The sequence below is a fragment of the Megascapheus bottae genome, chromosome 5 (assembly GCF_031878675.1).
Source record: "Megascapheus bottae isolate mThoBot1 chromosome 5, mThoBot2.hap1, whole genome shotgun sequence".
Lineage (NCBI taxonomy): Eukaryota > Metazoa > Chordata > Mammalia > Rodentia > Geomyidae > Megascapheus > Megascapheus bottae.
Genome location: NC_143513.1, coordinates 63,948,654 through 63,967,428, shown reverse-complemented (window position 1 = coordinate 63,967,428; position 18,775 = coordinate 63,948,654). Strand labels below are relative to the sequence as shown.

At 36.0% G+C, this 18,775-nt stretch overlaps 1 protein-coding gene across 1 annotated transcript in view; it reads left to right on the top strand.

Annotated features, from left to right (window-relative positions):
• The first annotated feature begins 229 nt into the window (after positions 1 to 229).
• The window catches only part of Slc13a1 (solute carrier family 13 member 1), a 57,317-nt gene continuing 38,771 nt past the window's right edge, over positions 230 to 18,775 (top strand). Inside the window, exons 1-6 of the mRNA XM_090332236.1 lie at positions 230 to 288; positions 4,180 to 4,360; positions 8,197 to 8,333; positions 10,955 to 11,142; positions 11,718 to 11,775; positions 11,856 to 11,904. Coding sequence (XP_090188362.1) covers positions 230 to 288; positions 4,180 to 4,360; positions 8,197 to 8,333; positions 10,955 to 11,142; positions 11,718 to 11,775; positions 11,856 to 11,904 — 672 coding nt within the window. The remainder of the gene's footprint in view (positions 289 to 4,179; positions 4,361 to 8,196; positions 8,334 to 10,954; positions 11,143 to 11,717; positions 11,776 to 11,855; positions 11,905 to 18,775) is intronic.

The following is an 18,775-nucleotide window of genomic DNA, read 5'->3' as shown; positions in this document are numbered from 1 at the left end:
AAAAAGGATGGGGGGGAAGAAAGTTCTATTTTAATACAGAATTTATATTTCAATTTTATCTGAAGCTATAATTTAAAAGAAAACCAAAGTGATTTTTAAATATGATCTGCCACATACACCAAGGGAATTTGACAATCAGAACTTAGAGGATGAAAAAAAGAATCCTCACATCCAAATTGCCTCATTGCAAATGTGCCTTGTCTTTTCAACCTCTTCAGCATGTGCCCAGATGCACTTAGTTGAGGAGTTGAACAAAAACTATAACAGTGATTTAGTGGTGAATGTCAGGTATTAGAATTTACCTCTGTGGGTAAATATTTTAGTATCAACTTCATTGTTGGCAAGAGAAGCCAGGGCTCTTTTGTCAAGCATATAAAGATATTTACACACTCACCTGGTCATTTCTTGATTTCAGTGCCAGGCAAGAAGGAAGAAGGAAAGGAAAAAGGAAGAAATAACATGAAAGATTTTGCTAGGCTGAGGAATCTAATAGCCAGGATGGAATTTGAGTGTTTTATTGCGGGATCAAGACATATGACTAAGCACAATAATAGAAAGAACATAGATAAGAATGAGAGAACTTGGGGTTCAAGGTCTCCACCAATAATTCTGGAATCAGGTTGGAAAAGTGTTTGCTTGAAGACGTGAAAGATAGAAAGCAGTTCAGGAAGCAAACACAAGCCAGTCTCCAAGCCAGGAACCATCTCCCACCAGCTCCCCCAACAGTCAGATAATAGCAACTGGGGTGACCTGGCTAGAAGGCAACCTAGTTTCTAAGATAAAACCGACTCTGCACTGAAAATTAATTGCTGACAGGGGTTACTAGAAAGCTAGTAATATGAGCATCAAAAATAACCCTAAAATGGTCAATTTCTTGTACCTTTTAAAATTTTATTCTAAGTGAAAGTATCAATAGAACTTTGATTAAAAAGCCAGTAATAGTCTCATTTATTTTAATTTTATATTCTTCCAAGAAAATATTTGTGATTGTGTCTGGACTAACCTGTTACTGAAAGCTTACTGAGTATTGACTGGAAAATATATTTTTTGCCAGTGTCTCTATTTCTTATTGTATTTTATTTTCAGAGTGATGTATAGAGGGGTTACACTTACATTCATCAGGTAATGGGTACATTACTTCTTGAATAATGATACCCCTTCTCATTTTTTCCTCTCACTGTCCTCCCTCCACCCCCTCCCAATCATCTTGTTTTTCCACTTCCTTTTTCTATTTCAAATAAACATATATACAGCATACCAGGTACCAAAGTCAGACAGAGTAACAACATGAGATAAACCATAGGGGGGAAAAGAAAAAAGACAAAACTTCACATAGCCCACATGAGATCAATCATAGAGAACAGGAATTGGTAATGGGTGTGAATCACTACTGTCTTGAGAAAAATGGGCAGATGGTCAACTGACATTAATAAGCATTCAAAGTATTCATTAAAAAGGCCCCAAGTAGCCAAATTAATACTGAGCAAAAACAAAACAAACAAAAACAGAAAAATGAAAAAAGCTAAAGACATTATACTGTCTTCAAAACACACAGCAAACTTTTAGTAACCCAAACAGTATGGTAACAGCATAAAACAGATGAATGGGTCAATTAAAAGAACATGGCCCAGAAATAAATTATGCATTTATAATCAATTGATTTTCATGACAGGCACTGAAACACACATTGAGGAAAGGACATTCTCTTTAATAAATGATGCTGGGAAGACTGGATATCCATATAGATAATACTGAAATTAGTTTCTTTTCTCATATTACATATGAAAGTCAACTCAGAGTGGATTAACTGTTAAAGCTCAGACCTAACTATGAATAAAATATGAAACATTAGAACTGGCAAGGATTTTTGGACAAAACTCCAAAAGCACAGGAAACAAAGCCCAAATAAATGAGTAGGAGTACATCAGACTAAAACACAAAGCAATCAATAGAGAAAGGAAGTTGGCAGCATAGATAATGGGAGAAAATAATTGTGATCTGATAATGGGTTAATATTCAGAATCTATTGGGAATCCATATAAAGCGACAGCAAGGAAACAAATAAAAATTTAAAGTGAGCAAATGACTTAGACATTTCATAAAAGAAGGCATTCCAGAAACTGAAGTTCTAATAAAAATGTTCAGTATCAGTAGTCATCAGGTAACTGCAAGGTAAAATCACCATGAGATATAACTTTACAGATGTTAGAACAGCCATTGTAAAAATAACAAAAGGTAAAAGTGCTAGAGAGGCTGTGGAGGAGAAAGAACCCTCGTCTATGCTGGTAAGAATGCAAACTGATGTTGCCACCATAGATATCACTAGAGCAGTTGTTCAAAATGTTAAAACTAGAACTACGCTGTGATCCGGAAATATCTCTCTCTCTCTCTCTCTCTCTCTCTCTCTCTCTCTCTCTCTCTCTCTCTCTCTCTCTCTCTCTCTCTCTCTCTCACACACACACCCACACCTATACACAGCAGGATACTATCCATCCATTTAAGAAGAAACAAAATCCTCCACAGTAACAACACAGATGAACCGGAAGCGCACTGTTGTTGTGCCATGAACTCTGACTTGCTCACCTGAGCAGGTTAGGACTACATAGCCCTTGATGGCAAGAAATTTCAGTCTTTATGGCAAGGGTTCTATCTGGTGATCACAATGAATTCATCCATTAGTATCTTTTTCTAATGGTTCACAGATGGGTGGTGTGCTAGTGAGTTAACAAGAGGGTTACCTCATGACTCTGGCTTTGTACAAGCGAATGAAATGATCAAAATGGCTTCTTGGGAAATTATCTGGTTTTGAAATGGACTTCCCTGGAATGCAAAATGTTGGACAGAGATAGAGAGGCAGATTTGAGTTAGAAAATGGTGGGGAAAAATGTAGAACTACCAGGAGACGGGTTCATTCTGACTAGGAAACAAAATAATAACAGGACCCATTTTATCTGTGAAACCTAGTTTCTTGCAAGAATCAGGAGACATACAATTGTAAAGAAGAAATTTTTAGTTATCTATGAGTTCTCATTACAAAAAAGAAACACACAGCCTCCTCCACTGACACTTTAAATTGAACTAGTATTCACAAATTCTCTGTAGAACATTCCAGAAAGCCTGAGTCATAGCTCAGCTTTGTTTTGTCGTTTCATTGTCTGTCAAGACCATAGAGGCAGATTCTGTAAATCAAATAAAAATAAACAAAAATGTCAACATCAAAACACCTTTATTCTTTTTCCTTTAAAAAGATGATAAAATAAAGTTATAACACAATCCTGTCTTATTAACCATCTCTTAGAAATCCCCTGAAAATGTAGAGATGGTGGAAAATCAACACCAAGACCAGAACACTCAAGCTGAAGAAGATTAATAAAAGGGTCACAGAGTGCAGACTTGGTATAAGCCTTGAATCAATACCCCCAACAAATCCAAATGGCAATTTTTATAAATTTTCATATGCAACTCAGAATTTTTAGGGAGTCAGCAGTGTGAGAGCAAAACAAGTCCTAGGAATAGATGCCAACTTTGGGGATCACTGAGGACATTCTAGGAGGTTTCAAAGCAACATTTTCTAAGTCAAAAACATGATAAACTTTCACTCCTTACTAGTGTTCCACAACAGAAAATCTAGGGTCCAATACTAAACAACGACAGTCTGTTGAGTCCCATTCCTTTGTAATAACTCTGTGCCTTCTCAGTATTTCAAAAGGAGGCTTTAAAAAAATCTTGGTTCATGTGACTTAAAAGCTGGATTTAAGAACGCTCATATCCTTCCTCTTTGATAAGACACAGCAAAAAACTTTCCCTTTGATTTCTTTTCTCATTTATTAGAAGGTGGGCATGCATGGCACCAGAGAAAGCAATTAGAAGGCAGAGGGGTGGTGTGACTCTGAGAAGTTACTAGCTTGACTGTTCCCTTCAGTACTGATTGAGGATGCGTTTTGAAGTCAAGCTTGGCTGAGCACAAACATCCATTTGCGCACAAGCACAGAAAAGTTGACTGGATGACACTTAGACTGAAGAAAAGTTAAAACTTAATAGGTGATTTTCCCTGTCGTTAGCTTTCAGCACATTTATTATTAGATTCTCCTCACAGTAACTATAGGCTATGCCAAGGCACAAGGTCTTCTTGTGCTCTCTGTGACAGAACCCTGCCCAGGAAATGTGGTAACTTGGAAGTTATTGTCCGCTTCCCATTATTTTACCTTGCTTTTGCCTTCGTCCTTTCCAGGAAGCAGAATGTGCCTACGTCCTTTTTGTGGTTGCCATATTGTGGATCACAGAAGCCTTGCCTCTGTCAGTAACAGCTCTACTTCCAGGCCTACTGTTTCCCCTGCTTGGGATCTTGCCTTCTACAAAAGTAAGTTCTCCTGTATTGCCATCATGGTACAATTCTTTATTTTGGGGTGGTGATTTTCTTGGAGAAAATTCATTTCTGAAAAGATCCATAATCCTTTTGCTAAAGACTTCCTCAGAGGTCCCCTGGATTTCCAGATACCTTTCCAAAATCCTATGCAGGATTTTGCATATTTGTCAGTATCCGAGTCTCCTCTATTTGACCAAACAAATACCTGTTCTGTCTTCTTCTTCCCTGCACAAAGGGAGCAACATGTTCACGTTCTGCCTCAGCTTTCTCTGTTCATCAGAATTTGATCGTACAGTGTAGAAAAAGCAATTTCTTTTGTTTTTAATGAAGAAAAAGCTTCCCTGTTTTCTTTTCCAGAAACCTGGCATTTCGAAAACTAAAGCCAAATTAACTTTCACGTGTATTTCTTTTTGGTTCTCAGTGAGAGGAGTTTATTCACACTGAGTGCTGGATTTTTTTTCTTTTTTCTTTTTTTCCTTTATTCAATCTATGGCTATTCATCTGAAGAAAATGGATTCAATTTCCCATTAAAAGCATGAAATACACTGAAACAACATGCAGTCTCCAGACATCCAGCAAACAAAACCTGCTTAAGCCATAACTAAAACATTCTCAGGAAGATGTCAAGTTCAAGTTCTCAGTCAGTGTAATTGATCACCTTTGGGATTCTATCTTTTTGGCACCACTGTTCTCGTGAAGCTTATCTGTCTTTCCTGTGGGTGGGGATTTCCTTTTGAATTATTTCTTGATTACAGTTCTTCCTAGGAGAGAAATTGTTCCCATTGTTCTTCCTCTTTTGGAACCCACATCTTTTTTTTTTCTTTTTTACATTCCTGTTTTCTCTGTATTTCTCCTGTATATTTCTCCCTGTATATCTCTTTTACTCTAATCTTATTCTTACTTCATTTCGATTATTTTATGTGGCCTATATGAGTTATCTTATTCTCATTCTAATTATCATTGCTTTGGAAGATGACACAGATAAGGCTATAATTTGGTTTTTTGTTGTTTTTGTGTTGTTGTTTTTTTCTGCAAGCTAAAGTTCTATTGCTAAAGAATCCAAAAAAATCACAAATTTGAGTTTCCTGACATGTCACCTTCCTTTAGTCTCAACGCTTGTGAGGCTGAAATAGGAGGATCCTAAGTTCAAGGACAGCCTGGGACTACATAGTAAAAATCTCAACAACAACAAACACAAAAAGAAAATCTAGGTTTCTTAAATATTTCACATGCTGCCTCTTTGTGGTACATATGAGTCCCCTGAGAGGTAATAAATTTGTTAATGGCAGTATGGGTTGTATCACTCTGGCTGGGATGCTTGTCCAAGAATCCTTTATCCCTAGCTGTGACAGTCTCATGGTCATAGCATCTTAAACTTGGAAGGATATTCTGTGCCACATCTCATCCAGGAAGGATCTCTTAGACAGTCCTTTTACAGAGGGAACCTCAAGTCTTTCTGAGCTGTGGGCCTCTGACACCCCACATGAAAAATTATATCAGGCTGAAATAACTTTCAAGCAATTCAATTCCATTGAGCCCAACTCTGAAATTCAATGATGCTGATCCATTAAATTTTAATCTAACATCTACAGTTCTACAGACAAATTTTATTTTTCTTGTGCATGCCAATGTTGCTTGAATTTTTTAAATTAGTATGATTACTACCCCTAATTCTAATTAGTCTGATTACTACCTTCCATTCTATTACCACTATCAAGATTTTCTCTTCACAGAACTAAAACTAGTTTGCCAACAATACTTAAGTTAGTCAATAAATGACAGGTCTATGCATATATGCTATATAGATTGGTATTATTTCTATTTCATATCTAATGACTAAGTCACTCCAGAAGCACTCAAATCTTGCAGAGGTCAAAGAATCTGTCGCCTCTAGAATATCAGCCTAAGTTTATTTTAAACTTTGTATGACCTTAAAGAAAGCAACAACAGAGCAGCTTACCAGAAAATTTCAGGAAGTAAAAACACTTAGGACTTTTAATGAGGACAACTGATTTTCAGTCTTGTGATCCTCTTTCCAGACAGGGTACTGACCTTTAACTTATAAATAACTAACCCAAAATTCAAATTCAAAGCACCAGGAAAAGTCCCAGAGATTTATACAGAAAGGACTGTACTTAAAATTCAAAACTCACTTTATCCTGTCGGTTAAAGCAATCTTTTTTTTTTTTTTTTGGTGAGTCATGGGGCTTGAACTTGACCTGGGCTCTGTCCTTGAGCTCTTCAACTCAAGGCTACCACCCTACCACTGAGCCAAGCCCCATTTTCCATTTTCTAGAGGTTAATTGGAGATAAGAGTCTCAGGTCCTTTTGTGCCCTGGCTAGCTTTGAACCTTGATCCTCAGATCTCAGTCTTGTGAGTAGTTAGGATTATAGGGGTGAGCCACCTCGCCCAGTGGTTAAAGCTATCTTTTATTATCCCAAAGTGGAACATAAGATAGCCATACAAAGCAAGGGATGTTTTAAAAAAACAGGTAATAGGGATAAAGGGATATTGAATATATTACTGATAAATTTTGAAGGTAGAACCAGCAAACTTTCTTGTTTGAATTTTGGAAAGAAGAGATTTAAGAATGCTTCCTAGATGTTCAACTTGCTCAGTGGAATAAAAAAATCATGTGAAACAGGAAAGATGAGGAGCAGAACAGTTTTATTGTAGAGGAAGGAGCCCTGCACTCAGAGCTCAGGGGTCAGTGCTAGGCATGTAAGTCTGAAGTGGCTCATCTAAATGAAGATGTTGAGTAGAGGTGGGGATGGCTCTCAAGAGTCCAGAGTTCATGAGAGGCAGCTGATTGGGAGACACAAGTCTGGCAGTCATAAGCACAGAGATGGCAGTCCAAGCTCTAAGACCTGAGATCACTTAAGGAGAGGGTAAAAATAAACATGCAGAGAGGACAAAGAACAGAGCTCTGGATAATTAAGACATAGGTGGGAACCCAGGAGCACTGGAAACTTTGAACCAATGCCTAAGGAGAGAAGCAGTAGTCATGCCTGTCAAATATGATGACAATTCAGTTGTTAGGAAGACTGGAAGTTTGATCACGTTATTTGGTGAAACAAATTAAGTAACTAATTTCTATAAACACCGCATTACACCTAACAATAGACTTACATTTTTTGTTGTTATTATAAAGTTTATATTCAGAAGGGCTATAGTTGCTTGACTCCAAAAAAGAGTACATTTCTTTTTAGACAATGTCACCCCTTTCCTCACTCACAATATACCTTTAAAGAAACCTTTAATTCATTAACTTGATGTGGTATACCACTTAATGGTTACAGCTTCTTGTTTGATTTGTACAAAGATTGATCAATGGATAAATCATACAGCTATGAAAGAAGCCAAGAGCTCTGGTGGCAGAAGTCATTTTTTAAATGAAATCCCATTTGGATACAGAAATAAAAGTACATTTATCTTGCAAATAGACTTCAAATTTCATTGATTTAATTTAATCTATTTTGCACCTCCCTTAGTAGTTCCCTTCCTCCCTTTCTTCCTTTTTTTTTTCTTTAATTTATTTGAGATAGCCCAAAGGTCCTAAGACTAACCATCCTCCTGCCTCAGCTTCCTGATGTGGGATTACAGGGATGTATTATCGGCCCTCATTTATTTTTTCCTAATATGTGTAAGCATATAGAACATATTTAAATTTTCATTCAAACATGTCTACACATCTGTCTTTGAATACAAGAGAAAGATCTGTGGTTGAAAGTCTAAGTTAAGGGCAGCCTAACAATGTTTTTCTTATGTAATAATACCTTTCTTTTCAACACCCCAGCATTCATGGTCATGGGCTTAATTTCAATTTCAGGTGGCTTCTGCATATTTCAAAGATTTTCACCTGCTGCTAATTGGAGTCATCTGTTTAGCAACATCAATAGAGAAATGGAATCTGCACAAGAGGATCGCTCTGAGGATGGTGATGATGGTGGGAGTGAATCCAGTATGGTAAATACTGTATTTACTACATCCATTATACTTTCTGAACAGACCTTTTGTATGCAGGGCAAGCATTCAAATAATTAATGCACATCCAGGGGATTGCTTAGAAACAGTATAGTTCATGACTTTTTTTCTCTGTAAATATGAAAGTGATATAAAGTATGCCTGAGTTGTAGGAAGACACAACAACATCAAAAAACTTCTCCTTTCACTGCAGGTCTAATTACAGGGAGATTGGAATGAGTGCACAAAACTCTCTCACCCTTAATGTACCATTAGAGTCAAAGATGGGAGATGCCTTGAACCTCAACAGGCAAGATTTATAGACTTCAGGGTAGACGTCATTCCTATCTTGTTTATTTGGCTGATTATACATTCAGAGCTTGTTCAAGAGCATCCTTTAAGGATGCTATGAGCCAAAGACAAAGACAAAATACAAATGTGTGCAGAAACATTCTGAGGTGAATGCTTTTCTTTTTAAATCAACTGTTGCAGAAGTGAAACAATCAATTAGGAACTTTCATCTATTCGTGAAATTACTCAGTCGACTGATTTTTTTCTTTTTTTCCCCCCATTAAATTAATTGCCTAGTTTGGTTTTATTCCACCTCTTGTTATGAACTTGAATGCAAGCAAAGGAAAATCTCTAGTGTCATAATCATTTGCATAATGAGACTCACTTTAAAGCCTTAGGGAGTTCTTCCCTTCTCATCTTTCTTGGAAAAAATAAGAAAATTTTATTGACTTCTGTGGCATAATACCTTCTAGGCTATTGTCACATTTGTATTGTTCATGTACAGGACAAATTGTTTTGGTAAATACTGAGTGTGTGCATGTATATGTACGTAAGTGTGTAGGCTTTATATATGTAAATATGTGTATTACATATATGTAGATTATATATGACATGCATCCTATACATGACTGATACAGCCTGATTTGAAAAAAATCTACTTAAAATTTTTTGGCCGGGCATTTGGCCTCGTGGTAGAGTGTATGCCTAGCATGCACAAAGGCCCAGGTTCAATTCCTCGGTACCACATACATAGAAAAAAAGCTGGAAGTGGTGCTGAGGCTCAAGTGGTAGAGCTCTAGCCTTGAGAAAAATCCAAGGACAGTGTTCTGGCCCTGAGCTCAAGGCCAAGGCTGGCAAAAAAAATTAAAACATGTATGCATTTAAGGTACTTTGTTCTGTAATAACATGGTGTCTCATGCTCCTTGGATTCTATACAAAACTGTTTGTTTTGCCCATCAATTCATTGACCCAAAGGAGAAGATAATATACCATGCAGAAGAAAATACTGAAGTTTTCACCAAAGAAAAACCTTTATCGGATTCTAATCTATAAATGAAGATTTCAGACCTTTTAGCTTTCCTCAGTTAAAAGTGCTTTTGATTTTCTTTGCATGAAGAATCATTTCTCTTTCAAGCAGATGTCTGCAAAGGTTTCTTTTACTTGGTTTCACACATAGGAAATATTCACCCTATCCAAGTCTGAAATACAGTGTGGAATTGTTCTTATAAATCTATTTTTAAAAGAGAGCCAGAGAATTTCAGAAGTGAAACTGTAGGGGAAGATGTGTTTCTGAATGATTTTTTAGAGCCTCCTACTCAAAAGAGATGGTACCTTTTTCTCACATGTGATTTTGAAAGTTTATAGTTTAATAAAATGTCTTAGGTACATTACTTTTAAGGACAAATTATTTATGAGAAAAGACAAATACAATAAATCCAGTGCTTGACAACAGGAAGAAATGTCAGATTCAAGAAAGCACAAATGATAGGGTCTATGGAGAATTCTAAAACCTAATCTTTGCAAGTGCTCCTAACCACTTTCTCCACCTACTCTGTCTTGAACCTTGTTCTTTTGTCTTCCTGAAGCCTGTACTAATACAGTATTTTATCAATTACAAAATAAGCAACTCTGTATTTGACAGTTTCTAGCAGGCTTGATTTTTTTATTAATATTATAAAATTGTTATTAAAATCTGTAGATGTATCTGTACATCTGCAGAGGGGTTACAGTTACATAAATCTGGTAATGATCACATTTCTTTTTTTTTTTTTGCTATCACCACATCACATTTCTTTTTGAACGATGTCTCCTCTTCCCTCATTTTTACCCAGTTTTTCCCATCTGCCCTCACTCATTGTACAGTTCATGTTCAACACAATGTCTAGTGGATGTCACTGCTTTCACCTTGATTTTACTTATATCTAAAGTGAGGTGCTCATCGATAAAGAGCATTCTAATTTTAGGCTCATTACAACTTGCCGTGCCATATACCAAATTGCAGTTTGGTGTAAATTTAATTACTTCTCTGTTTTTTTTTTTGTGTGTGTGTGTGTGTTGGTAGTTGTTTGTGTTTTTGTTTTGTTTGGAGTGAGAATGGGTATGGTTCTCTAGGAGGCAAATCCCTTAAGAACTCCACTCTTTCATGGATTTCTGCTGGGCTCTGACTGTACACAGAGTTCACCATCTGGACAGAAACTTAATTTTGATACTTTGAATAAAAATGGATTCCTAACTAACAAATAATATAGTTTCAAAAAAAACAATAACAGCAGATAACCCTGAGGTACTGAAGCTAGCATACACAGCTCGCACTAAAGGCTCTCTCATTTCAGGCTGACATTGGGGTTCATGAGCAGTACAGCCTTCTTGTCTATGTGGCTTAGCAACACCTCTACTGCTGCCATGGTGATGCCGATTGTGGAGGCTGTGGCTCAGCAGATCATCAGTGCCGAAGCAGAGGTTGAAGCCACGCAGATGACTTATTTCAATGAATCGGCCACCCACGGACTGGAAGTTGATGGTATCATGTATTGATCTGGCCACCGTGGGGTCTAATTATTTGGGCAATAGGAACCGACTGAAGAATTCTGGGATAGGTTTTGAATGAATTCTTTATATATGCATGATGAACATTGACTTTCCATCTGCCTCAAATCCCCAGTAGCTATGCAAAGGACTTAGATAACTGTGCTAATCTTACGTTTAAAAATGGTTTCATATTCTCTGGGGGAGGGGAAGAAGGAAGAATGGCTTTCATACTCTCTAGCCAGTTTGATGGACTGCCCTCTCCTATCTTTATGAGTTACTCTCCCATTACTCTTCTTTGTCCTGAAATGAATCTCGCATAATAATGTGATCCTTTAATTGCCACATTCTATTTGGGTAAAATAACAAATCTCAATGTGGTTATTTGTGGCTCAGATGGACAGCTTCGAGACAATGAAAAATGTTGGGGATATCTGTGTCTTTGTTACAATGAATTTTAGGTCAACAATAGGTGACTTTGCTTTTAAATTTTTAGTAATGCATCCAATATTGTCCACCCAATAGTAACTTTCATACTTAGATTGTTTTCATTTATTTAATGTTTTGTAGAAACTGTCATTGGACAAGAAGCAAATGAAAAGAAAGAGAAAACAAAACAAGTCCCAAGGTAAAAAAATATTGATCTTCTGACCATGATTTTTCAAATTACAGGTTAATAGAATTACACAAGTTTGATTTATTTTTCAGATGCAATAATGATGCTGAGAAAAATTCAAGCAAGGTGGAGATAGAAAAGGTACATTAAATTTACTCTTCCTGGGGCTGGGAGTTTGGCCTAGGGGTAGAGTGCTTGCCTAGCATGCATGAAGACCCTGGTTTAATTCCTCGGTATTACATACATAGAAAAATCCGGAAGTGGTGCTGTGGCTCAAGTGGTAGAGCACTAACTTTGAGGAAACGCCCATGGACAGTGCTCAGGCCTTGAGTTCAAGCCCAGGACTGGTGAAATAATTTACTCTTCCTAAACAATTATACCTGAAATTATGTTAGAGCACAGTTTGAAAACAGTTACTTTTTTGTCTCACATCTCACTTTGCATGACTATGTCAAAGTATAGTTTAATGCTTTGGTAAGACTTTGTGGATAGACTGAAATCAGTGTCTACTTTTGCCTCTGAAAGTAACATCATTAGTTTTTCCTTTTTCTAGGATCATGGGTGGTGGCAGTTAGCCAATATAGTTTAAAGAAAGACAGCTGTAGTCTCAGAACTTGGTTTCATTTTCTGGTTAGACTCTTGCTGGTAAAAGAGCCCAGCATTGTTAGGAACATCCTTCCTGCTTCCAGATTGTGAATTTAGAACAACTCTTTTTCATATACTATTATAAGTTATCATGTGATTTGAGACTTTCTATAGCTTAAGAAAAATGCAGTGCGTGATTCATGAGTTGCTTCTGTCACCAAAAGGTGAAGAAATTACTGTAGCCCTTCTAGACAGTAAAGGGAAGAGGGAAGGAGGTCTTTGTAAACCCTACTTTATAATCTATTTCTCCAAAATATATCAATATATGAACATTATACTGGACTACCTTGGGAGCAGTATGTCTCAAAAGCATTGAAAAATAATCCATCGTAGAAATACCATAGCGTTAGGAACAGGAGAGTGAGTTATATGTTACTTCCCCAGGATATAAAGCATTAGCATGCAAGTCAATAGGGAAGAATAGTCTTCTTGTTTATAGAAATCTTCAAGGAGAGAGTAATTTCTGTATAAAGAGAAAACAGATGCAAAGGTAAGGCTTAAGCCATTAGCTACATACACATTAAGGAGTTTTAAAAGATAAATTGCATGTATATTTATGAAAACATTGTCATCTTTAATGCTAGACATGATTTTTTTAAAACATTAAAAATCAAAAGGAAGCCAGGTGTGCCACAGAATGACACATTAAAGTTGATAAGAAAACTGAGAAGTCTAAGAAGAAAGAATATATGAATAATAAGGAAAATAAATGCACTTAGGAACCTGCTTGCAGTCCTGTTTAGGAAGCTAATTTTCTACCATGATGCCTAAATTTTGAATCTTCAAGTGGATCTGAAATCCTACTATGTCCTGGGTATTACAGTATATATTGAAAAATCTCCACTCTTTAGTGTACACAGTTGAGAATCTAGTGGGGAACATAGACCTGAAAAAAGAAAGTCCAAAAACAAGAAAATATCTGACATGAACACTACAACAAAGGCATGCAGAGAAGCCCTGCTGTTTAGAAATGGAAGCCACTGGTGCAATTTGTGTAAACGGTGCAAAGGAGATGAGATAAAGATACTTGAGTCTGAAAGGATGAGCTCAACTTTCTGAGCATAGGCACAAATCTTCCATGCATTGCTTCAGACTTTGCAACTTGTTATTACCTGACACAGAGCTGTATTCAATTGACATTTCCCCTTTTGCATTAATGAATGGGTAAACACAAAATGTGAAATACAGCTTAAACATTGGAATCTGAAAGTACAACTCACTAACAGAACTCTATGAAGAAGGCTGTTAGGAAATTTGGCACTAAAGCTAGAGATGAACTGCTGTAGTGGATAAATGGAGTCAGCTCCTCAGTTTATTTTGTGAGAACAGGGGGTCTTGGGGTTGATTGGGCAGCAGGACACGTTCTGTCTTTGGGAAGCTTAGTCTAGTAACAAGGACACAGGAGTATGGTCCTTCATGGTTTTTTGATTAATCAGACAGCAGGGATGGGCGAGAGGAAAGTGCAGCAGATATTTGCCTTACTCTAATTATGAAAGGCAGACTGGGATGAGAAGATTGGAGTGGGGAATGCAGGAGAGGATTTTTTCCACAGACAAATTATATTTGAGCTACTTCTTAGGAAATAAAAGTTGGTATCTGTGTTTTGGTGAAAGGGGCAGGACTTTCAATGCTGATTCTATGAGTCATTTTTGGAATGACATGCTTAAAGCTTCAGCTTTATGTGGAAATTATAAAATTGGGAACAACTTCTTTTTTCCTGTGGAAAAAAGATTGTTAAAAGAGATTGGGGAAAATATCACTTTAGATATTGTTAGATATCTAAGATATACATGTATGTATATCTATTATATATGTGCTTTTTTTTTCTTGCTAAGCAAGAGCTCTAGCACTGAACTGTAAGGGCATTCCCTAATTAAGACACTTTTTTTCTTTAACAATTAGAGCTCTCTTTTCAGAAATACCTATATCTTAGGGTTCACATTGCAATTATAATCAGTCACACCTGTTTTGTGTAGTTTTCCCAAGATAATTTAACACTAATTGGTTATAACAAAACCCACATCTACTTTATCAATAATACACACAATATATTTCTATTCCTAATGCTTTGGTCTACATTGTTTTTGAAGTACATGGGGAGTGGGTTTTATCGAATTAAAATAAATCCTACATAGCTCAACAATGAATTTTCATGCAAGTAAAAAAATATAAACATTACTTCCTTATGAGAGAAAGTCAAAGATGAGGAAAAAAAGACCTGGGGGTTATGATTTTTTTTCATAATTTTATCACCATAATTTTTACCACACATATCTATTCCTACAAAAATGAATTTGATTCCTTGTGAAAATTAACTATAATTCTATTCACTTAAATCCCCACTTATTGAGTTAAAGCACTTTCCTAATTTACTTTAAATCGCTGTACCAACACAATTAAACCAACCCAAGACATAAATAGCTTACTTCATTTTTCAAAATTACAGTAGTTCTTTCTATGAGCAATAGCATACACATGATCTTAATGAAGTTTACGGTTTAGTAAGCAGACAGCCTTAAATAAGTAAATGAAAATTAAGAACTACTCCAAATTGTAAAGTTGTAATAATGATAACATTGGTTAAGAAATATACAGTTAGCACTTGCTCCAATACTAGCAGTAAGGCATCACCAAACTTCCCTACTGTAGTGAAATCACCATATCCCATCCCCTTCCTCTTAACCTGCTGACTCTGCTCTAACTAGTCTATAGCAATGTGTCACCTTATAAATTATGTAGTTTGCTTAAATATTCCTTAACATTTCCTCTACTAAAATTTAAGATACCTAAGTAAAGAGATTTTTGCATATTTAATACTTATCTGAAATATCTGGAATGGTGATACCACTGAGTAAGTATTGAGTAAATTACTTGGGGAATGAGTGCATAATTTTAGTAATATTTTTCTCAAAAATTATCACTATAGCTGAATACTGGTAGTTCATGCCTGTAATCTTAGCTACTCAAGAGTCTGCAACCTGAAGATCATGGTTGAAACTCAGCCTGGGATATAAAGTTCATGAGATTTGTATCTCCAAAAGCTGGAAGTAGAAGTGTGGCTCCTAGAGTCCTTGAGCATAAAAGCTTAGAGACAGCATCCAGGAGCAGGGTTCAAGCTCAAGATCAGCACAAAAATATATACAACTATATATATATATATATATATATAGAGAGAGAGAGAGAGAGAGAGAGAGAGAGAGAGATGTAGATATATAGATATAGATGATATAGATATAGATATATTGCCAGTCCTGGGCCTTGAGCTCAGGACCTGAGCACTGTCCTTGGGCTTTCTCAAGGCTAGAATTCTACAACTTGAGTCACAGCACCACTTCTGGTTCTTTTCTATATATGTGGTACCAAGGAATCAAACCTGTGTCTTCATGCATGCTAGGCAAGCACTCTACAATGAGGCCAAACTCCTGACCCCTATACAGCTATATTAAAAGAACTCACGTTGTGTAGAAAGCTGTTGTCAGAGAAGAAAAAAATACATAAAAGTTTAAAGAATTAACTTTATGAATTAGCTTGGTTTCACTTGGGGTGGAACTATTAGAAGTGAGTTTTAGCTATCCAAAAATCAAATTGTAGATTCTAAAGAACATCAAGTTGCTAATTCATTCCCTTCTCTGTAAGCATTAATATCATTTAAAGAGATTCCCAAGATTTCTATTCTAGCTCAATTCTTAAACCTCTAGGCATTTCCAACTGAATAAAATTGGAAAATCAGTGTACTTTTAATGAAAAATCTGAGATAATTGTTTCTCATTCATGTAATACAATCTGTTATTTCTTAAGGGGAAAAGTTCAAAAGAAAAAACATCCTTGAACAAAATATACCATACATTTAGTGTTGTTAATATAGAGAAGGGGTAAATTTTTTGCTGAAAATTAACATCTTTAAGACAAGTTTTTAATATTTTCCAACAATTCAAAGACCCCAATGAGTAGTAAATACAATTCTCATCATTAACAACTAGATGAATTAATTTTGCAATGCTGATAGCAATCCAAGTAATATCTGGTTCTTAGGCCAAGTATATAGGCTTTACAGGTATAGCCTTGAATTTATTCTTAATGTCTAGATGGAAAGATTTTTTTTGGTGGTCTTGGAAATGACAGTCTTACTTCACCCTTATTTGATTCACTTCTGCTGTTCCTGACTCAAATTTATGACTGGAATTGTGCTCTTATTGTGCTTGACATCCAAATCCTGGTGCCATGGATAGCTGAAATTCACCCTTTTTCTACATAAATATTTTATTATTAAATTAGCTATCAATAATATTGCTTTTCCCAAACATCTCCCATTTGAGGTTTTAAAATATAGTCCTTCACATTCCATGTTATTGAAATATTATCTAGCCAAGAGCATAAATCTGGCTATGGTGGAAGCATCTGCAGTGTAATCTAACTATACTGTACACAACCTCTCACACAAGGTACTTATTTGAATACTGTCATTTGTTTTGTGAAAAGAGCAGCAATGTGTTTCTATGAATCTTCCAGTGGTATTTCCTAAAAGAGGAATATATATACATTATTCTCCAATTACACTTTATGTGTTTGGATTATAAAATATTTCACTCATGTACACATTTTATAATGTACTTGAATATTTAAAATGAGAATAAAATAGAATATACCACACTTTGGCTTTAGAAAAAGAATTCAATTTTCTAGAGATAGCTGTCAGCCATTATTTGATTCCATTTTCCTTTCTCATCCCTTGCTCTTCCTTCCTTGCAAATATTGTTCCAGATTCTGTCTTGACTATTCTGTTTTCATTTGCCTGTACTAGTTAAGGTGTGTGTTTTGTCACTGCAGAAAATATGTTGAATTACCAAAGTTTCAAGACAGAAATAGGTGGTGTCAGGATTCTAGAGTCAGAAGGGCCCTAACTCTTCTTATTTCTGTCCTATTACCCATAGCTTAGCTTTAACTCTGGCTCAAGGTGACTGCTCTGTTTCCCTCTATTTAGTCTGAATTCCAGTTAGCAGAAGCTCTACTCCCAGTTTGGGTTTCTGACAAGCATTGTTGGAATAATAAAGCCAGCAATTTTGGAAAGATTATGCAAAACAAAAATTTTAAATGTTGGAGGTAAAAAATATGTGATTATATACAGTATAGAAATTATATAAGTAGATATAACAGATATCCACAAATTATTACATAAATTCTTGACAAATTACTACTACTTAAGAGAGAAAGGAAAGATGAATAGTCCTAAAGTCAATAGCAAAATAATTTCTAGAACCACTGGGCTTCTACCCTTTTCTTTTTTAACCCTAAGCACTTTCATACCCTGAATGCTAAAATTGAAGTATTTCTTTATCCAATTTTAATATATACATTGATGCCCCAGTTCATAGCATGTATTATTATTCTTACTATTGGTGAATTTTTTAACAAAAATTTAAATTCTAGAGCTATAATTACTATTTCATAAATACAAAGAGAAGAGAGGATGACAAATGTCTTTTCCAGTTCCATATGGATGTGAATTTTCTTTCTCCACCAAACAGAAATACAATCTTTAGACATGGTCACATGGAGCCATGCACAGGTTTTGGTCAAGGGAGGATGTCTCCATGAAAATAAGGGCTCGTGATCAGAATAGAAACCCTTCCTTCCATTCTCCCTGGACCAAACTTGTGCTCACCATGAGTGATCAGGCAGGGGGACTATGCCGCTCTTCTGAGAGGAACGTAATCAGCACAAGAGAAGCCATAAAAACATATTGACACCAGTTTTCTCAAAAAGATGAAACCACAGCAGACAACAAAACTCAAAACATTTGGGCAGTTTCTAGGCAGCTTTCCATTTCCTTAAATATAAGTAAACAGAAACCTTTAGGTAACTGAAGAAAGCCTCAGGCTTGAAAGAATATCAAACAAAGAAAAAGAAAACAGCTGCTTGCAGAAAACAGTGTATGAGAGAAAAAAGTATCCATAATATATTCAGAGAGATAAACGAAGTAATTATATACATAAAATACAAATCACATTCTATAAAGGCTGAATCCTGGAAATTCACACCTGTAATCCTGCTACACAGTAGGCTGAGGTCTGAGTATCATAATTGTAAGCCAGCCCAAGTAGGAAAGCTTGTGAGATTCTTATCTCCAATTCGCCATCAAAAAAAAAAAAAAAAAAGAGCCAAAGTGGAGCTGTGGCCCAAGTGATACAGCACTAGCACAAATCAGAGATAGCACCCAGGCTGAGTTTAAGCCCCTAGAACTGACACAAATTGTGTGTGTGTGTGTGTGTGTGTGTGTGTGTGTGTGTGTGTGTAACAGACTATTGTATTTTAACTTTATGTAAAGAGAAAATCTATAACAAAAGGAAAATTCTGTATACAAAACAGG